Genomic DNA, 22,931 nt, shown 5'->3' on the forward strand with positions numbered 1-22,931 from the left:
CATTACCTTTGATTCTCTTCATCAGATGTCACTTCCAGGAATCCCAGGTCCATAACGAATGTAGTTTTGTTCGAAAAAGCTCATCATTTATGTCCAAAAAGCTCCGTGTTGTTAGCACATGATCTATGCCCGCCGGACTTCACTTCATGAACGAGGGGGAAAAAAATATTTACGTTCGTTCAAACATGTCAAACGTTGTATAGCATAAATCATTAGTGCCTTTTTTAACCAGAACATGAATAATATTCAAGGCGGACGATTGCATTCTCTTTTAAAACGTATTGGAACGAGAGTACCCAACATGAACTCGCGCGCCAGAGTCTAATCGGCCATCACCGTTCCATGGCTCTTGTTCGGTCAGATCTCACAGTAGAAGACTCAAAACACTTTGTAAAGACTGGTGACATCTAGTGGAAGCAATAGGAAGTGCTCAAAGATTAATAAGCCCCTGTGTGTTTCAATGGCATAGGCTTAAAGGTAATTCAACACATCAGGTATCCACTTCCTGTCAGAATTTGTCTCAGGGTTTTGACTGCCATATGAGTTCTGTTATACTTACAGACACCAAACAGTTTTAGAAAATTCAGAGTGTTTTCTATCCAAACCTGAACAATAATATGCATATTCTAGCTTCTGAGTGGTGTAGGAGGCAGTTAAAAATGGGCACATATTTTTTTCAAAATTCTCAATACTGCCCCCTAGCCCTAAGAAGTTAACACACACTGCCTGCTAATGATCTATAGGCTGTTTTTGTCAATTTCGAATTATTTTCCAACCAGTTGAATTTTCTAACAAAAATTTGAACGGAGAGGTGTTCCGCTTCCTCATTAACTCACAAAGAAGAAGCCCATTTCAGCTGCTGTACAGATGAGTACAGTATATCCTGAGAGCGCCATGATTACGTGAAACAGAGTATGTTACAGTCCCTGATGTCTCTCTGGAAGGAGCTCCTCGCCCTGAGCTGGTCTACTTTATTGTCCATGGACTGAACATTAGCAAGTAATAGACTCGGAAGCATTGGATGGTGTGCACGGCTTGAGTCAGACTACAAGTCCATTCCGAATACCTCTTCTCTACCGGCGGTGTCTTGGAGCAGCCTCGGGGATAAGTTAAATTGCCTTGGGTTTACGAACGAAGGATCCAACTCGGGAAAGTCGTATTTCTGATCGGAATGCTGAGGAGTTACTGCCGCTCTAATATCCAAAAGTTATTTCCGGCTGTATTTAATAATTCAAAAAACGTTCTGGGCTAATAATGGAAGAAATAACTACTAAATATATTCTCCAAAGTTGCTTAGGAGCTAGAAACAGAGCTGCAATTTCTATCGGCACCATCAGTCTACCGAAAACAAACAAAACCAAACAATTATTAACTGAAATTGTATTTACCTGTGGGTCCTGTTTCATCTGGGTGACCAGTTTCTGTAGAAGAAAGAGATACATGTGGGTAGGATAACAAATGCATTTGGGGACATTCCGCATGACTACTTCAGCCTGTGGACAGTGAAACTTATAGGCAAAACATTAAACTGTATTGAACCCAGTGCTCCTGTCCCATAACCAATTGTGACAGTGGCCATCATTCAGTCTGAGCAAGCATAAAATTGAATAGCATATACAACAGTTTGTATGTTCATCATTATAGTATATGATTATTATAACTTGAATATTTGATTACCGTAAATTCCGGCAACTTTTTTCCCACGCTTTGAACTTCGCGGCTTAACCTGTCTGGGCTAGGGGGCAGTATTGAGAATTTTGGAAAAAATATGTTCCCATTTTTAACTGCCTCCTACACCAACTCAGAAGCTAGAATATGCATATTATTGTTCAGGTTTGGATAGAAAACACTCTGAATTTTCTAAAACTGTTTGAATGGTGTCTGTGAGTATAACAGAACTCCTATGGCAGGCAAAAACCTGACAAGGTTTCAAGCAGGAAGTACCCTGTCTGACAAGGAGTCGTGCGTCTTGCATCTTTTTATTGAAAAGTAAGGATCTTAGCTGTAACGTGACAATTCCCAGGGCTCCGATAGGCTCTCAGAGCCCGCGAAAAACCTGAAGGTTTACGAGGGAGCCTCAGGCTGAAACACATTATCGCCTTTTGTAAGTGTCGACTCAGAGGACCTTTGAATGAGGCGCGTGCACGAGTCGCTCCTGAGGAGAAATTTTATTCGGCTGTTTAGGCTCAATGCATACTCCCAGTCGGAATATTATCACTAATCTACGAGTTGAATGGCATAAAAATTGGTTTTAAACAGCGGTTGACATGCTTCGAAGTACGGTAATGGAATATTTAGACATTTTTGACACGCCAATGCGCCATGCGCGAGACCGTGAAGAAGCATTCTAGAACTCACGAACAAAACGTCGCTGTTTGGATATAACGATGGATTATTTGGGACCAAACCAACATTTGTTATTGAAGTAGAAGTCCTGGCAGTGTATTCTGATGAAGAACAAGCAAGGTAAGAACATTTTTCTTATAGGAAATGTGATTTTGGTGGAGGCTGACCTGGGTGGGTATCTAAATAGCTAGCCCTGTAATGCCGGGCTATGTACTTAGATTATTGCAAAATGTGCTTCATCCGAAAAGCTATTTTAAAATCGGACATATCGAGTGCATAGAGGAGTAATGTATCTATAATTCTTAAAATAATTGTTATGCTTTTTGTGAACGTTTATCGTGAGTAATTTAGCAAACTGTTAGTAAATTCTCCGGAAGTTTGCGGGGGTTATGCTTTTTCTGAACGTCACATGCTAATGCAAAAAGCTGTTTTTTGATATAAATATGAACTTGATTGAACAGACATGCATGTATTGTATAACACAATGTCCTAGGTGTGTCATCTGATGAAGATCATCAAAGGTTAGTGCTGCATTTAGCTGTGGTTTGGGTTTATGTGACATGATATGCTAGCTTGAAAAATGGCTGTATGATTTTTTCTGGCTGGGCACTCTGCTGACATAATCTAATGTTTTGCTTTCGTTGTAAAGCCTTTTTGAAATCGGACAGTGGGGTTAGATTAACGAGATTCTTGTCTTTAAATAGCTGTAAAATAGTCATATGTTTGAGAAATTGAAGTAATAGTATTTCTAACGATTCAAAAATCGCGCCACTGGAATTTCAGTAGCTGTTACGTAGGTGGGACGAAATCGTCCCACATACCCGAGAGAGGTTAACCTCTTATGGCTAGGGGGCAGTAGAATATGCATATAATTATTAGCTTTGGATAGAAAACACTAAAGTTTCTAAAACTGTTTGAATGGTGTCTGTGAGTATAACAGAACTCATTTGGCAGGCCAAAACGTGAGAAGATTCCATACAGGAAGTGCCCTGTCTGACAAGTTGTTGTCCTTCTGTTGCATCTCTATCGACATTACAGCATCTGTGCTGTAACGTGACACTTTCTAAGGCTTCCATTGGCTCTCTAAAGCCGCCAGAAAGTGGAATGGGGTGTCTGCTGTCTCTGGGCAAAGTATAGGAGCAGAGTTTGTAAGTGGTCAGCCTGGGGACAGTGAGACTGGAGATGCGCGGTCACGAGACTTCTCAATTTTTTCTTTCAGTCTTTGAATGAATACAACGTTGCCCGGTTGGAATATTATCGGTATTTTACGAGAAAAATAGCATAAAATTTGATTTTAAACAGCATTTGACATGCTTCTAAGTACGGTAATGGAATATTTCGATTTTTTTTGTCACGAAATGCGCTCGCGTGTTACCCTTCGGATAGTGACCTGAACACACGAACAAAACGGAGGTATTTGGATATAACTATGGATTATTGGAACCAAAACAAAATTTGTTGTTGAAGTAGAAGTCCTGGGAGTGCATTCTGACGAAGAACAGCAAAGGTAATCCAATTTTTCTAATAGTAATTCTGAGTTTAGGTGACCCCGAAGTTGGCGGATGTCAAAATAGCTAGCCGTGATGGCCGAGCTATCTACTGAGAATATTGCAAAATGTGCTTTCACCGAAAAGCTATTTTAAAAATCGGACATATCGAGTGCATAGAGGAGTTCTGTATCTATAATTCTTAAAATAATTGTTATGTTTTTTGTGAACGTTTATCGTGAGTAACTTAGTAAATTCACCGGATGTTTGCGGGGGGTATGCTAGTTCTGAACGTCACATGCTAATGTGAAAAAGCTGGTTTTTGATATAAATATGAACTTGATTGAACAAAACATGCATGTATTGTATAACATAATGTCCTAGGAGTGTCATCTGATGAAGATCATCAAAGGTTGGTGCTGCATTTAGCTGTGGTTTTGTTTTTTGTGACATTATATGCTAGCTTGAAAAATGGGTGTCTGATTATTTTTGGCTGGGTACTCTGCTGACATAATCTAATGATTTGCTTTCGCTGTAAAGCCTTTTTGAAATCGGACAGTGTGGTTAGATAAAGGAGAGTCTAGTCTTTAAAATGGAGTAAAATAGTCATATGTTTGAAAAATGGAAGTTTTCGGATTTTCGAGGACTTTGAATTTCGCGCCACGCCCATCATTGGATATTGGAGCAGGTGTTCCGCTAGCGGAACGTCTAGATGTATGATGTTTTAAGTAATCCTTCTAACCCTCCCCCCCTACCCTCCCCCCCCAAAAAGATATAGATGTACTATTGTAAAGTGGTTGTTCCACTGGATATCATAAGGTGAATGCACCAATTTGTAAGTCGCTCTGGATAAGAGCGTCTGCTAAATGACGTAAATGTAAAAATAAATAGGCTTTAACGAAACACGGCTTGTAACAAAAAAATTGCAGTAAACAGTAGCCTACCAAGAAAGTCATTGGTCACAATCTTCCTCCTCCTGTGCACTGAAAACACTGAAGTCATCTCCTGGCTCAGTTGGTAGAGCATGGTGTTTGCAATGCCAGGGTTGTGGGTTCGATTCCCACGGGGGACCAGTACGGGGGGAAAAAAATTATGAAATGTATGCATTCACTACTGTAAGTCGCTCTGGATAAGAGCGTCTGCTAAATGACTAAAATGTAAATGTAAAAAAATTGAAAGCAGGAAAAATCCATATATTAGCTGTGTCATTGTTTAAGCCGCGAGGTTCAAAAGCGTGGGAAAAAAGTTGCAGCTTATAGTCCGGAAATTACGGTAGGTTACGTTGTTCCTACTGTGATGAAAACGTATCTATTTCAGAAACCGGGGAGACATGGCAGCCTTCACGCAAAACAGAAAATGCAAACTACCGCAAGGTGCCTGAGAACATTGGCTATTACAAACAGACCAACTATGACCACCGAAAGGCAATCAGTGGCAAAAAGTCAGTACAGAGACAAAGTGGAGTCACAATTCAACAGCTTAGACGAGACGCATGTGTCAGGGACTCCATACAATCATGGATTATAACGGGAAAGCCAGCCACGTCACGGACACTGCGCCTCGCTTCCAGACAAGCTAAACACCTGCTTCGAGGTAAACAGAGCCGCCGATGTGGACCCCCAACGCTCACGAGGACTATGTACTCCTGATCTCCCTAGCCAAAGCAAGTAAGACATTTAAACAAGTTAACCCACGCAAGGCTGCCGGCCCAGACTGCATCCAAAGCAGTGTCCTCGGAGCATGCCCAGACCAGCTGGCTGGAGTTTTTAATGGACATATTATATTTCTCACTATCCCAGTTGGTTGTCCCCACTTGCTTCAAGACATCCACCATCATTCCTGTAACCAAGAAAGCAAAGTTAACCGAACTAAATGACTTCACCTCATAGCACTCCTGTAATCATGAAGTGCTTTGAGAGGATAATTAAGGATCATATCACCTCCATCTTACCTGACACCATAGACCCACTACAATTTGCATACCGCCACAACAGATACACAGACGCAATCGCCATTGCATTGCACACTGCCCTATTCCACCTGGACAAGAGGAATACCTACATAAGAATGCTTTTCATTGACTACAGCTCAACCTTCAACACCATAGTGCCTCCAAGCTCATTACTCAGGGCCCCGGGTCTGTACCCCTCCCTGTGCAACTGGGTCCTGGACTTCCTGATGGGCCAACCCCAGTTGGTGAAGGTAGAAAACAATACCGTCGCCAAGCTGATCCTCACACAGGGGCGAGTGCTCTGCTCCCTTCTGTAATCCCTGTTCACTCATGACTGCGCACGTCTCCAACTCATTCATCAAGTTTGCTGACGACGCAACAGTGGTAGGCCTGATTACAAACAACGACGAGACAGCCTACAGGTTTCTCGTCTGTTTCTCTAATGACTTCCTCGCCTGGTTCACTAACTACTTCTCATATAGAGTTCAGTGTGTCAAATCGGAGGGCCTGTTGTCCGGACCTCTGGCAGTCTCTATGGGGTGCCACAGGGTTCAATTCTCGGGCCGACTCTTTTCTCTATATATATATCAATGATGTCACTCTTGCTGCGGGTGATTCTTTGATCCACCTCTACGCGGACGACACCATTCTGTATACATCTGGCCCTTCTTTGGACACTGTTAACAAACCTCCAAATGAGCTTCAATGCCATACAACCCTCCTTCCGTGGCCTCCAACTGCTCTTAAATGCTAGAAAAACTACAAGCATGCTCTTCAACCGATCGCTACCAGCACCTGCCCGCCCGCCTAGCATCACTACTCTGGACGGTTCTGACTTGAATATGAATATGTGGACAACTATAAATACCTAGGTGTCTGGCTAGACTGTAAACTCTCCTTCCAGACTCATATTAAGCATCTCCAATGCAAAATTAAATCTATAATCGGCTTCGTATTTCGCAATAAAGCATCCTTCACTCATGCTGCCAAACATACCCTCGTAAAAACGGACTATCCTGCCGATCCTTGACTTCGGCGATGTCATTTACAAAATAGCCTCCAACACTCTACTCAGTAAATTGAATGCAGTCTATCACAGTGCAATCCGTTTTGTCACCAAAGCCCCATATACTACCCACCATTGCGACCTGTATGCTCTCGTTGGCTGGTCCTCGCTACATATTCGTCGCCAAACCCACTGGCTCCAGGTCATCTATTAGTCTTTGCTAGGTAAAGCTCCACCTTATCTCAGCTCACTGGTCACCATAGCAACACCCACCCGTAGCACATGCTCCAGCAGGTATATTTCACTGGTCATCCCCAAAGCCAGCACCTACTTTGGCCGTCTTTCCTTCCAGTTCTCTGCTACTAATGACCGAAACGAATTGCAAAAAAGCAAAATCACTGAAGTTGGAGACTTATATCTCCCTCACATCTATCACTCCAGTGTTAATTGCTAAATTGTAATTACTTCGCCACTACGGCCTATTTATTGCCTTACCTCATTTGCACACACTGTATACAGATTTTCTATTGTGTTATTGACTGTACGTTTGTTTATCCCATGTGAGACTCTGTGTTGTTTTTGTCGCACTGCTTTGCTTTATCTTGGCCAGGTTGCAGTTGTAAATGAGAACTTGTTCTCAACTAGCCTACCTGGTTAAATAAAGGTGAAATAAAAAATAAATTAAATAAATAAAAACAGGGATGAGGTGAGTGCCTTGGCGGAGTGGTGCCAGGAAAATAACCTCACCCTCAACGTCAACAAAACAAAGGAGCTGATCGTGGACTACAGGACACAGCAGAGAGAGCACGCCCCCATCCACAGACAGGCCGCAGTGAAGAGGGTAAAAAGCTTCAAGTTCCTCTGCGTGCACGTCACTGAAGACCTGAAATTCACACTAACAGCATGGTGAAGAATGCGCAACAGCGCCTCTAACCTAAGGACGCTGAAGAAATTTGGCTTAGCCCATAAGACTCTCACAAACTTCTAAAGATGCACCATAATATAGCTGTTCTTGTCTATTGATGTTCTGTATTGTGTCATGTTTCATGTTTCATGTGGACCCCAGGAAGAGTAGCTGCTGCTTTTGCAACAGCTAATGGGGATCCTAATAAAATACCAAAATAATTGAGCATCCTGTCAGGCTGTATCACCGCCTGGTACAGCAATTGCACGGTCCGCAACTGCAGGGTTCTTTAGAGGGTGGTGCCGTCAGCCCAACGCACCATCGGGGGCACACTGCCTGCCTTCCAGGACATCTACAGCACCCGGTGTCACAGTAAGGTCAAGAAGCTCATCAAGGACTGTTCACCCCACTATCATCTAGAAGCCGAGGACATTACATAAACAGCTTCTATCCCTAGGCCATCAGACTATTAAACAGCCAAAACTAGACGGCCTCCGCCCAGTACCCAACTCTGTCCCTTAGTCACTGTCACTAGCCAGCTACTCAGGGACAGTTGCCCTACGTACATAGTCATTGAACACTGGTCACTTTAATAATGTTTACATACTATTTACATATCTACTGCTGTACAATATTTTTAGCATTTAAAAATGTTTCATCATTGTGTGCTTGTTGGACATTTACTGCATTGATTGATAGGAAAATACGCATTTCTCTGCACCTGCCATACCATCTGCTAAACTGTGTAAGCGGCCAATACATTTTCACTTTATTTGATAGGACTCTTAATAATAGCGGTGATTCAACTTGACAGTTAGCCCAGTTGATTAGAGTACTTTGTCATCATTTGCAGGCCTAAAAAAGAGCCTGAACACTGAGCTGATGAACAAGAGAACACCTTGTTTTTTTCCCCTCCTACCTGATGGACTTGTATTTCCACTTTCAAGGCCTCCTGTAATGTTTGTAATTCCATCATTGAGCCAGTCAGTGTGCCAGTCAGTCCGGGGGAACGTTCAGCCTGTGTAGAGACAGAAGGAGAATGGTAAAAACATTAAAAAAACAGCACCTTTAATTCTCACAGTTGAATCAGCGGTTTCAAGCTTGCAGTCATCGCAACCAGAGAAGATTCAAGATTTCCAAAGCTCTGTCACACAATCCATGAGGGAAAACATTTTAATGGCAATATGCGGAGTTCAAACAATTACACTGTCCCCATCCGACTCGGAACAAAATACTCTGGAGGTGATAATCATTGCTTGGGTTTAATAGTCTAGTCTGCATGTTAAAGAATCATGTCCATTGAATACAGTACATTACATAAGTCCTGAAGGGAATACAGTGCAATCGGAAAGTATTCAGACCACTTCCCTTTTTCCACTTTGTTACATTACAGCCTTATTATAAAATGTATTAAATTAATTATTTTCCTCAATCTACACACAATACCCCATAATGACAAAGCAAAAACTGGTTTTACATTTTTTGTAAATGTATTAAAAATAAAAAAAACAGACCTTATTTACATAACTATTCAGACCCTTTGCCATGAGACTCCAAATTGAGATCAGGTGCATCCTGTTTCCAATGATCATCGTTGAGATGTATCTACAACTTGGTTGGCGTCCACCTGGGGTAAATTCAATTGATTGGACATGATTTGGAAAGACAGACACCCGTCTATATAAGGCCCCACAGTTGACAGTGCATGTCAGAGCAAAAACCAAGCCATGAGGTCGAAGGAATTGTCCATAGAGCTCTGAGACAGGATTGTGTCGAGGCACAGATCTGGGTAAGGGTACCAAAACATTTCTGCAGTATTGAAGGTTCCCAAAAACACAGTGGCCTCCATTCTTAAATGGAAGAAGTTTTGAACCATCAAGACTCGTCCTAGAGCTGGCCACCTGGCCAAACTGAGCTATCTGGGGAGAAGGGCCTTGGTCAGGGAGGTGACCAAGAACCCGATGGTCACTTTGACAGAGCTTCAGAGTTCCTCTGTGGAGATGGGAGAACCTTCCAGAAAGACAACCATCTCTGCAGCACTCCACCAATCAGGCCTTTATGGTAGAGCAGCCAGACTGAAGTCACTCCTCAGTAAAAGGTACGACATCCCGCTTGGAGTTTGCCAAAAGGCACCTAAAGGACTCTGACCATGAGAAACAAGAAAAGGTTTTATAAAACCAAGATTGATCTCTTTGGCATGAATGCCAAGCATCATGTCTAGAGGAAACCTGGCACCCTACCTACAGTGAAGCATGGTGGCAGCATCATGCTGTGGGGATGTTTTTCAGCAGCAGGGACTGGAAGACTAGTCAAGATTGAGGCAAAGATGAAAGGAGCAAAGTACAGTGTCATGACTCTCCTGGTCAAGGATCAAAGGCCTCAGATCAGCTTGGTAAATAGCTTACGACCAGACCCTCTTAACCACAGAAGATGTTTTGACACCTTAAAAGGACTCGCTAAGAATTAACATATCAGACCAGCAGACAGACAGTGTGAGCTGAATGTTACGAATGGTTGAAACGCTAAGACTCAACACGAGGTGAGAAGATAACCTCACCTATCAGACCAGAAAAGTGTGGAGCGTTGGCCACACATTGAAATGGTTAGAAACTCTGGAACTCTCAACACGAGTGAAGATAAAGACTAGACCAGAACATTTGACAGTCTGCAGCTGTGCATGTAAAGGGTTCTAGAACTGAACTGTCTACCCGAGAAAGGAAGGAGACGAGCCCATCTCAGACAATCATTGGTGCATCTGAAGAAATATCCACTACAAGCCGGAACAACTAAGGACATTGTGACCTCTGGTGGACAACAAGAGCCTTACATCCATCGAGCCACTTCCCATAGAAGGATCGATTGGTTTCAGAGAGACGAAGGACAAAGACATCTACACGTAAATACATTACATTCCTTACCCCAAACAGGCGGTGGTTTGTGAGCAAAGTATTATTATTATTATTTTGAGGGTAGTTTCCAAATGTATGATACATTTGACTCTCCATCTTATCTACCCCTCCCTCTCCATATGTGTAACAAGCCGTCATAACTTTTCAGTCCACTAGGGACTTATATATCATGTAAGTGTGTGTGTATTCTGTGTTATTATTTAGTTAGTAAATAAATAATTAAATCAAATTGGTGTAGTACTGAATGATCAGAAAAGGCTGGGGTTCTTCTGGATTCAAGTGGTCTGCGACGTTCAAAATGAGACCGATATGAGGTAATGATTAATAGGTGACTGTTGTTGATGAAAGAGATATCTATACATCTATAGAGTTTAATTCGGGAGATGGTAACTCATAAAAATCTTCTTTTTTTTTTTTACTTTCCTTTGGTGCCCCAAATTTGTTGCATGATTAATTTAAATCAAGTAACAATTAAACATAGTTGATTCGATAACAGTCATCACGTTAATGATAGCCACGACAACAGAGATCCTTGATGAAAACTTGCTCAGAGTGCTAAGGACCTCAGACTGGGGCGAAGGTTCACCTTCCAACAGGACAACAACCCTAAGCACACAGCCAAGACAACGCAGGAGTGGCTTTGAGACAAGTCTCTGAATATCCTTGAGGTGCCCAGCCAGAGCCTAGATTTGAACATGATCGAATATGTCTGGAGAGACCTGAAAATAGCTGTGCAGCCACGCCCCCATCCAACCTGACAGAGCTTGAGAGGATCTGCAGAGAAGAAAGGGAGAAACTCCCCAAATACAGGTGTCAAGCTTGTAGCGTCATACCCAAGAAGACTCGAGGCTGTAATCGCTGCCAAAGGTGCTTCAACAAAGTACTGAGTAAAGGGTCTGAATACTTACGTAAATGTGATGCTTTTTTTTATACATTTGCAAAAATATCTAAAAACCTGTTTTTGCTTAGTCATTATGGAGTATTGTGTTTGTAGATTGATGAGGGGGGAAAAATGGTAATCCATTTTAGAATAAGGCTGTAACATAACAAAATGTGGGTATGAATACTTTCCGAATGCATTGTACATCCTGGCAAAAAAAGTTATGAGTCAAACGACCTGAAAAAAAAAAAAAAATGCTATTCACTTTTTGTTTGAGTCTTTTAGGATATTTATCAACATAGCCTTGGACATACAAGAGGCTGAATGTTGTAACCTTGTGAATAGTAAAAATAGTTTAGAAATGTGATAATTAACTCCCACTCTTACCTTCACACCGTCTCCAGGTTGAATACCATCCAATTGAAGCATTAAAAGAGCCGCTGTATGCAAAACAGAAAACACAGTAACTGACCTTTACTCCAACAGCAAAGAAACAATTCACCTTTCAGTAACAAAACTAAAAATAAGTTATTTCTATTAGGGCACACGTCTTCAAAGGTTTCGGAACAGAAAACAAAAATGAGCCTTAAGTCCAAGAAGTCCCTCCCGTGTTGCAGTCCATTTTCCCCCATTTGGTGCCTAATGAACATGACCCTGATAAAGAGGGACGCTTATGGGCTTCTCAAAAGACCGTCCTCCGTCCCCTCTTCTCTGTGACCCGGAAACCGATAAGCGGTTGAGAAGGAGCATGTCAATTCGTTAGAAGGCAAACGCAAGTGTCCTCCCCTCCTTGATAGCCACCTTTCATCAAGGATACTCACGTGTATCCTATCGTGGAAGAGTTTTGAAATCTGCCACACCCCCTTTGAGTCAGCTTTTGTTTTGTCAGAGGAGAAAAACATACGTTTAAAAACAATATGCTATTTGCTTTAAATCGATAAAATGTCTTGCACAACTAACTTCATTTGTTTTTATCACTTTACACATTTATTTAGGGATCCACCCCTGTAAAACATAATTTACCTAACGACGAGTGAACGGAGAAGGACAGGCTCATTTCAAGAAAGCGCATTTCCATCCACGTTCACTTTCCTCGATTCACTTTGACCATTTTCAATAGGAGGCGCGAGAGGACGAAGGATAGAGGACGCAGGAGGTGAGAAAATCTGATACATGGCATATTACTTGTGTTCACTGCTACTCTGACCCTAATTCCAACTGCCCACCTGACAGATCTAAAGGGACTAATCAGGCTTGGGCGGTATCCAAATTGTCAGACATTCATACCGACCTTGTGCCATCCCGGGATTTTTGGTAATACTGGAAGACGAGGATTTTGGAAGACGCTAACCAGCTAGATAACTACTAAGTTAGCAAACCAAATGCACAACTGCAGAGCATTTAGCACATTATAGACAGTTATCTTAATAGTATAAGATACACTACATGACCAAAAGTATGTGGACATCTGCTCGTCAAACATTTCATTCCAAAATCATGGGCATTAATATAGAGTTGTCGTCCTCCCCCCCACCCCACCCCACACTACAGCACCCGGTGGTCCCATTCTGCGAGCTTGTGTGTCTTACCACTTCGCGGCTGAGCCGTTGTTTCCCCTGGACGTTTCCACTTCACAATAACAACACTTACAGTTGACCGGGGCAGCTCCAGCAGGGCATAAATTTTACAAACTGACTTGTTGGAAAGGTGGCATCTTATGGCGGTGCCACGTTGAAAGTCACTGAGCTCTTCAGTAAGGCCATTCTACTGACAATGTTTGTCTATGGAGATTGCATGGCTGTATGCTCGATTTTATTCGACAGGTGTGGCTGAAATAGCCAAATCCACTAATTTGAAGGAGTGAAAAACATACTTTTTATAAATAGTGTATCTAGCTGGCAAATATTTAGTTGCGCATTCCATACTGTAATTAGATTGCCTGTCGAATGCAGCACAACAGTCAGTGACTCACAAGGCTCCGGTCTCTCCTTGTTTGTGTGCTTGTAAACAAATGCCATGTGACTGGGGACTACCAGTAAATTTCATAATGAAAAATAATGTGAGGGATGAAATGATGAATGTGATCTGCTTTATCTCCTAACATATTGCACATGTTTAACTGCAGGTATTTACTTAAAAAGTAGCTACCAAAATTAAAAACTTCAAAGAAATAGTTATCAGAATTCTTATCAGAATTCTGTGTTAATTCAACCCGATACCGTTAACTGGGTTATTTGGAAATAGCCACAAGATGGTTTATCAATACCGTTGGAACTATTTCTTTGAAGTTTTTATTTTATAAACTTTGAATATTTGTAGCTACTTTCTAAGTGAATACTTGCAGTCAACTTGTGCAATACGTTAGGAGAGAAAGCAGATTGTGTTCCTCATTTCACCGGTCACATAGACAAAAGGTATAGAAATACCTTGCTGCTTTTTATAAACGCAGATCTAAAATGTAACTCATTGTATTTTCTGCTTGGCTTCAAACTAATTTAAGCACTTCTCCACTCGGATGAAAAATGTTTGCTCGTCATTCATCAGTCAGACAGCGCTCTGACTGATGTGTAGCTACTGTTCTCCAGTAAAATGCAAGATTACCTTCAAGCAAAACACTACGAAATGTAGCTTGCTTCATTCTTTCTATGATAAACAGAAATACGATGGTCATACATCGTCTTTTTCATTGTAAGCTAATAGTTGCATGCAAAAAAAGATGTCAAAGTTCAATATAAAACGTAAGTGAAATGGTTTAAAAACGCAGATTGTATGATGGTCTGTGTTTTTAAAATGCTGATTTCTGAAAGCTAATGTGACCCCTGGGTATATACACGGTATACCACCCAAGCCTAACTAATGATGATATGAATCTGCGTAAAGCTCATTGTTTCAAAGGCCCATAGTATTACTTTCAAAGGGATGGCACTTTGAATCCTGCACAACCACCTTGGTTTATGGATCAACTTGCAACGTCAAAGAAAGCCAATAATTCTGTCTTATAATTCTGTCTCCTGAATTAGAATTGTTGTTCTTAGCATGCACAAGAGTAAATAAAACAACTTGGAAATGACATTCTCAGGGCACTGACGTGAAGCTCACAAAAGCATTCATTTGGATGGTACAGGTCGCAGCGGTGGGTAGTATTTGAGGCTTTGGTGACAAAACGGATGGCACTGTGATAGACTGCATCCAATTTGTTGAGTAGGGTGTTGGAGGCTATTTTGTAAATGACATCGCCAAAGTCGAGGATCGGTAAGATGGTCAGTTTTACGAGGGTATGTTTAGCAGCATGAGTGAAGGATGCTTTGTTGCGAAACAGGAAGCCAATTCTAGATTTAACTTTGGATTGGAGATGTTTTATGTGAGTCTGGAAGGAGAGTTTACAGTCTAGCCAGACACCTAGGTATTTGTAGTTGTCCACATATTCTAAGTCAGAACCGTCCAGAGTAGTGATGCTGGACGGGCGGGCAGGTACAGGCAGCGGTCGGTTGAAGAGCATGCATTTAGTTTTACTTGTATTTAAGAGCAGGTGTAGGCCACGGAAGGAGAATTGTATGGCATTGAAGCTCGTCTGGAGGGTTGTTAACACAGTGTCCAAAGAAGGGCCAGAAGTATACAGAATGGTGTAATCTGCGTAGAGACTCACCAACAGCAAGAGCGACATCATTGATATATACAGAGAAGAGAGTCGGCCCAAAAATTGAACCCTGTGGCACCCCCATAGAGACTGCCAGAGGCCTGGACAACAAGCCCTCAGATTTGACACACTGAACTCTGTCGGAGAAGTAGTTGGTGAACCAGGCGAGGCAATCATTTGAGAAACCAAGGCTGTTGAGTCTGCCGATGAGGATGTGGTGATTAACAGAGTCGAAAGCCTTGGCCAGGTCAATGAATATGGCTGCACGGTACTGTTTGTTATCGATGGCGGTTAAGATATCGTTTAGGACCTTGAGCGTGGCTGAGGTGCACCCATGACCAGCTCTGAAACCAGATTGCATAGCGGAGAAGGTACGGCGGGATTCGAAATGGTCGGTGATCTGTTTGTTAACCTCTCTAGGGTATGTGGGACGAAATCGTCCCACCTACTCAACAGCCAGTGGAATCCCGTGGCGCGTTTTTCAAATACCTTAGAAATGCTATTACTTCAATTTCTCCAACATATGACTATTTTACACCATTTTAAAGACAAGACTCTGGTTAATCTAACCACAACTGTCCGCTTTCAAAAAGGCTTTACAGCGAAAGCAAAACATTAGATTATGTCAGCAGAGTACCCAGCCAGAAATAATCAGACACCCATTTTTCAAGCTAGCATATAATGTCACAAAAACCAAAACCACAGCTAAATGCAGCACTAACCTTTGATGATCTTCATCAGATGACACTCCTAGGACATTATGTTATACAATACATGCATGTTTTGTTCAATCAAGTTCATATTTATATCAAAAAACAGCTTTTTACATTAGCATGTGACGTTCAGAACTAGCATACCCACCGCAAACTTCCGGTGAATTTACTAAATTACTCACGATAAACGTTCACAAAAAGCATAACAATTATTTTAAGAATTATAGATACAGAACTCCTTTATGCAATCGCTATGTCCGATTTTAAAATAGCTTTTCGGCAAAAGCACATTTTGCAATATTCTGACTAGATAGCTCGCCATCACGGGCTAGCTATTTTGACACCCACCAAGTTTGGCACTCACCAAACTCAGATTTACTATAAGAAAAATTGGATTACCTTTGCTGTTCTTCGTCAGAATGCACTCCCAGGACTTCTACTTCATCCACAAATGTTGTTTTGGTTCAAAATAATCCATAGTTATGTTCAAATATCCTCTGTTTTGTTCTTGCGTTCAAGGCACTATCCGAACGGTGACACGCGGACGCGTATCGTGACAAAGAAATTCTAAATATTCCATTACCATACTTCGAAGCATGTCAAACGCTGTTTAAAATCCATTTTTATGCGATTTTTCTCGCAAAAAAGCGATAATATTCTGATCGGGAAACGTCCTTTCCGTTCAAAGACTCAAAATCTAAAATGGACTCTTCACGTGCATGCCCGTCTCATTGTTCTCAGATCAACCACTATCCAAATGCGCTACTGTTTTTCAGCCATGGGGCTGCAGTCATCATTCAAAGTTCTGGCGCCTTCTGAGAGCCTTAGGAAGTGTCACGTTACAGCAGAGATCCTTTGTTTTCAATAAAGAGAGTGAAGAAGGCCAAGAAATGGTCAGAGAGGGCACTTCCTGTACAGAATCTTCTTAGGTTTTTGCCTGCCATATGAGTTCTGTTATACTCACAGACACCATTCAAACAGTTTTAGAAACTTTAGGGTGTTTTCTATCCAAATCAAAAATTATATGCATATTCTAGTTTCTGGGCAGTAGTAATAACCAGATTAAATCAGGTACGTTTTTTTATCCGGCCGTGCAAATACTGCCCCCTATCCCCAACAGGTTAACTTGGCTTTCGAAGTCCTTAGAAAGGCAGGGTAGGATAGATATAGGTCTGTAGCAGTTTGGGTTAAGAGTGTCCCCCCTTTGAAGAAGGGGATGACCACAGCTGCTTTCCAATCTTTGGGAATCTCAGATGACACGAAAGAGAGGTTGGACAGGCTAGTAATAGGGGTTGCAACAATTTCGGCAGATCATTTTAGAAAGAAAGGGTCCAGATTATCTAGCCCGGCTGATTTGTGGGGGTCCCGATTTTGCAGCTCTTTCAGAACATCAGCTGACTGGATTTGGGTTAATTGCTAAATTGTAATTACTTCGCCACTACGGCCTATTAATTGCCTTACTTCATTTGCACACACTATACAGATTTTCTATTGTGTTATTGACTGTACGTTTGTTTATCCATGTGAGACTGTGTTGTTGTTTTTGTCGCACTGCTTTGCTTTATCTTGGCCAGGTTGCAGTTGTAAATGAGAACTTGTTCTCAACTGGCCCACCTGGTTAAATAAAGGTGAAATACAAAATAAATTAAATTAAAAAACCAGGGATGAGGTGAGTGCCTTGGCGGAGTGGTGCCAGGAAAATAACCTCACCCTCAGCGTCAACAAATCAAAGGAGCTGATCGTGGACTACAGGACGCAGCAGAGAGAGCACGCCCCCATCCACCGACAGGCCGCAGTGAAGAGGGTAAAAAGCTTCAAGTTCCTCTGCGTGCACGTCACTGAAGACCTGAAATTCACACTAACAGCGTGTTGAAGAATGCGCAACAGCGCCTCTAACCTAAGGAGGCTGAAGAAATTTGGCTTGGCCCATAAGACTCTCACAAACTTCTAAAGATGCACCATAATGTAGCTGTTCTTGTCTATTGATGTTCTGTATTATGTCATGTTTCACGTGGACCCCAGGAAGAGTAGCTGCTGCTTTTGCAACAGCTAATGGGGATCCTAATAAAATACCAAAATAATATACAAAATAGCCTCCAACACTATACTCTGCAAATTGGATGCAGTCTATCACAGTGCCATCCGTTTTGTCACCAAATCCCCATATACCACCCACCATTGCGACCTGTATGCTCTCGTTGGCTGGTCCTCGCTACATATTTGTCGCCAGACCCACTGGCTCCAGGTCATGTATAAGTCTTTGCTAGGTAAAGCTCCGCCTCATCTCAGCTCACTGGTCACCACAGCAACACCCATCCGTAGCAAGCGCTCCAGCAGGTACATTTCACTGGTCATACCCTTTCCTTTCAGTTCTCTGCTGCCAATGACTGGAACGAATTGCAAAAATCACTTAAGCTGGAGTCTTATATCTCCCTCATTAACTTTAAGCATCAGCTGTCAGAGCAGCTTACCGATCATTGCACCTGTACACAGCCCATCTGTAAATAGCCCACCCAACTACCTCATTCCCATATTGTTCTTTTTTTTGTTGATCCTTTGCACCCCAGTATCTCTACTTGCACATTCATCTTCTGCACATCTATCACTCCAGTGTTTAATTGCTAAATCGTAATTATTTCGCCACTACGGCCTATTTATTGCCTTACCTCCCTAATCTTACTACATTTGCACACACTGTATATAGACTTTTCTATTGTGTTATTGACTGTACGTTTGTTTATCCCATGTGTAACTCTGTGTTTGTGGCGCACTGCTTTGCTTCATCTTGGCCATGTCGCAGTTGTAAATGAGAACTTGTTCTCAACTGGCCTACCTGGTTAAATACATTTTAAATAAAAAAATTAACTGTCTCTGAAGCAGCATGTGTACACACTATCTGTGCGGAGTCTGGCGTCGTAAGGCAACGGGCCGGCCTGCTCTGCTTGGAAAACAATGGGGGAGGAGCAAACGGGCCGAGACTACGGAGGACCAAGCACAACCCCATTCTCATCGACGGGGCTGTAGTGGAGCAGGTTGAGAACTTCAAGTTCCTTGGTATCCACATCACCAAACTAACATGGTCCAAGCACACCAACACAGTCGTGAAGAGGGCACGACAAAACCTATTCCCCCTCAGGAGACTGAAAAGATTTGGCATGGGTCCTCAGATCCTCAAAAGGTTCTACAGCTGCACCATCGAGAACATCCTGACTGGTTGAATCACTGCCTGGTATGGCAACTGCTCGGCATCCGAACGCAAGGTACTGCAGAGGGTAGTGCGTACGGCCCAGTACATCACTGGGGACAAGCCTCCTGCCATCCAGGACCTCTATACCAGGCGGTGTCAGAGGAAGGCCCTAAAAATTGTCAAAGACTCCAGCCACCCTAATCAGACTGTTCTCTCTGTTACCACACGGCAAGCGGTACTAGAGTGCCAAGTCTAGGTCCAAGAGGCTTCTACCCGACCCACTCCCTCTTTGACTGAAAAGATTTGGCATGGGTCCTCAGATCTTCAAAAAGGTTCTACTACTGCACCATCGAGAACATTCTGACTGGTTGCATCACTGCCTGGTATGGCAACTGCTCAGCATCCGACCACAAGGCACTACAGAGGGTCGTGCATATGGCTCAGCACATCACTGGGGCCAAGCTTCCTGCCATCCAGGACCTCTATACCAGGCGGTGTCAGAGGAAGGCCATAAAAAAAAGACTCCAGCCACCCTAGTCAGACTGTTCTTTCTGTTACCGCACGGCAAGCAGTACCAGAGCGTCAAGTCTAGGTCCAAGAGGCTTCTATTCCCCCCCCCCCCCATCTTTTACACTGCTGCTACTCTCTGTTATTATCTATGCATAAGTCACTTTAATAACTCTACCCATATGTATATATTACCTCAATTACCTCGACTAACCAGTGCCCCCGCACATTGACTCTGTACCCCCTGTATATAGCGTCGCTATTGTTATTTTACTGCTGCTCTTTAATTATGTTCGTTTAATTATTTATTTTAACTGCATTGTTGGTTAAGGGCTTGTAAGTAAGCATTTCACTGTAAGATCTACACCTACTGTATTCGGCACGTGTCAACTAAAATTTGATTTGAACCGGCTCCTCTGCTGTCTGACCCTAGTGCAGCTGTAAGCAAGCCGGTTGGATCTGCTGGCTAGCGTGCAGTGTATAAAATGACTCCATGAGCATAAACATTGATTCGTTCTCCTAACATAAGGGCCACAACTCATATTTAGCACTATTTGGACCTCCTTTGCACAATGCCATGCTACCAGATGCATTGTCTTTGTCTGAAAATGCATATTATTTCAGCATGAACGAGTGTTTTATAACTTTCATTTACAAGAGCACAAATCGCCATGTTGCGCAGTGCAGCCGCGCGCACACGTTCAATTCGCGTTCGTTAGCCAGGTAGCTAGTAAATTGTTGTTACATATTTGGTGCAAGCTAATGAAAATCATCAGATTATTTGCTAGCTAATGGCAAGGAGTCAGACTTCAGTTCCATTTCACAGTTTAAAACTCCTTCTAAAATAAGATATCACTACAGTTGATATACCTTGACATCCTCGTCAACTACAACAAACGACGTTAGCCGGTAATTTCAGCTTGCGAGGCTAGCTAACACAGGGAGAGTTTTCACAGTGCACCAGTCACTAGAGAGCAAGCTAGCTCTAAACTAGTTAGCGATAGCTAACTACATCGGGCACAAAACTGTAGCAAACAAGCTAGCTGTCAATCTAGATAAGTAACTTATAAAATAAAACAGTAGCATAACATAAGAACAATATTTTGGGGATGGCTTCAAATAAATAACTAAATCCTCACAAATATGCTTTGGTGGTTACAAGTTAGAATCGGCCCCTTTCTAGCTAGCTATGTCCACTGCCCTCCAATCGCAGTGCACTTCGCTAGCTAGACTAGAGTTCCCAACCAGGAGTACTAGGACCCCCGGGGGTACTTGAAGACTCATGAGACCATAGGCCTACTGGTAAAAATGCACATGAGAGAGTATTTCAGAGGTACTCCGTGCAGAGCAAAATTCAGTTGGTGGTACAGTAACCGAAAAGGGTAGGGAACCACTGAGCTAGAGAATATCATCCAACTCCTATAAGAAATAGCTATGAACAAAAACGGTATCCTTCAAACCGTCCTGCCTATCCTAACACACGATTAATTACGGGTAGAAGGATCAAACGCATGTGAAAACAACCAAAGTTTCTAAACAATGAAAATGAAACTTATAATAATATATTTTTTTAAATCCCTATGTGTACTTACTTACCCTTCACTCACATGAACAGCAGCAGTCCTCCTCTCCTCAGATATTAATGAAATATTTACAAACAACCCAATACTCTCTACCGAATCACCGATACAATTGATGTGAATATTCAAATATCCTCCATTGATTAGTCTGAGATCTCCGTAGTATTTGTTTAAATTCAATTTGTCCAAAAAGAGAGAAACTGAGATACAAAACAAGAACTCTTCTTCAATCTCATTCACCACAGCCTGAGCACAACAGTTATCCATGCGCTCATGAGGAGCGAGAAGAAAGGGGTAGGAAAACGATTTCTAAAAGGTGACAATTGTAGCCGTTGTATCCCAGATTGATTAATTAATGAATAGTATATGGTTAGTTATACATTTTGAGTCGAGGGTCATCGCAAGGTGAAACGAAAATGTGTTTGAAAAGCGAACTATTTTTTGTCATGGTGCGGCGAATTTATTTCACTTTGCCTAAGGAACAGGGGTGCTACGCCTTCCATTGCCTAGGGAAAAACCCCGGATGTGAACTCGGTAAAACTCATCTGGAGAGAAGTAGCACTCGGGTCGTCACTAGTTATCACAGTCACAAAGTCATAAACTCCGCCTATTTCTACAAGTTATCTTCTTAAAATGTGATTTAAAACTTAACCATGCACTATGCCTAACCCTGACCTTAAATTACGACCAAAAGGAGCAAATGTATGTTTTCATTACATTTTGAATGCTTAGCAGGACAGGAAAATGGTCCAATTCAAGTACTTATTTAGAGAACATCCCTGGTCATCCCTACTGCCTCTGATCTGGCAGACTCACTAAACACAAATGCTTGGTTTGTAAATTATGTCTGAGTGTTGGAGTGTCCCCCTGGCTATCGATAAATAAATAAACAAAAATTGGGCCGTCTGGTTTGCTTAGTATAAGTAATTTCAAATGATTTATACTTTTACTTTTGATAGTTATGTATATTTTACCAATTACATTTACTTTGATACTTAAGTATATTTAAAACCAAATACTTTTAGACTTTTACTCAAGTAGTATTTTACTGGGTAACTTTTCCTTGAGCCATTTCCTATTAAGGTATCTTTACTTTTACTCAAGTATGACAGTTGGGTACTTTTTCCACCACTGCAGGGTAAGCACGCTACCAGGCTAAACATACTACCCTGTACTTAAAAGTTACAGTAAAAACAAACTGATATAACATAAATCTATTTTATATCCTCTCATGCATGTCATTTGATTTGTTTGTCCCTGCATGAGTTAAAATGTCTATACAACTGTAATATTGCAAAAGGTTTGAACCGCTTGGTGTAATGGCTAATGTATTGGGCTGACAGCCGTGAGGACCCAGGTTCGAGGCCTGTTCGGGCTACCCCCTGGCCTGAATGCTTTAGACTACAATAATCAAACTTTAAAACATGCTATAGCAAGCTTCTTGTCCCTTTGGCCATTATTGTCTCTGGACCGTAAAATAATTCTGTGCGCTCTGAAATCTAATTTGTCATTAACCTAAAATTAAAATCTCAGAGCCACAATCCAACAAAATTGGACTGCTGTGTTTACTTGACCATACTAATGGGAAATTAGAGTATTATGGAGAATAAAACACAGGACATTCTCTTTCAATAGACTAATATATAGACTTAGTGTCACCTGTTTTGTAAATAAAAACATTGAATGATAAATTAATGAGGCTACAAGTTGCTAGTCAAGTGTTCAAATTATTTTCACCATCATGGGCAATGTGGTTGTAGGGATAATACTGTGTCATATTGATTGGTTTGTATTGGGCAAATAATGACGCACCATTGCTAATTT

General features: G+C 41.9%; 1 protein-coding gene across 5 annotated transcripts in view; it reads right to left on the bottom strand.

The window, feature by feature from the left end:
- The window catches only part of LOC115152421 (PHD finger protein 21A-like), an 84,429-nt gene extending 63,035 nt beyond the window's left edge, over nucleotides 1-21,394 (bottom strand). For 3 of the 5 annotated variants that reach the window (XM_029697286.1, XM_029697288.1, XM_029697283.1), the window contains exons 1-4: nucleotides 21,124-21,393; nucleotides 11,871-11,923; nucleotides 8,614-8,712; nucleotides 1,389-1,421 (exon numbers count right to left, since the gene is read on the bottom strand). In XM_029697286.1, the coding sequence (XP_029553146.1) occupies nucleotides 1,389-1,421; nucleotides 8,614-8,712; nucleotides 11,871-11,912 (174 nt within the window). In that variant the 5' untranslated portion in view covers nucleotides 11,913-11,923; nucleotides 21,124-21,393. Of the gene's footprint in view, nucleotides 1-1,388; nucleotides 1,422-8,613; nucleotides 8,713-11,870; nucleotides 11,924-21,123 lie in introns of all 5 variants that reach the window. The other 2 variants (XM_029697284.1, XM_029697287.1) reach the window with 2 other exon arrangements.
- Between the last annotated feature and the right edge of the window lie 1,537 nt (nucleotides 21,395-22,931).

Source organism: Salmo trutta, chromosome 17, assembly GCF_901001165.1.
Source record: "Salmo trutta chromosome 17, fSalTru1.1, whole genome shotgun sequence".
NCBI classification, from domain to species: domain Eukaryota; kingdom Metazoa; phylum Chordata; class Actinopteri; order Salmoniformes; family Salmonidae; genus Salmo; species Salmo trutta.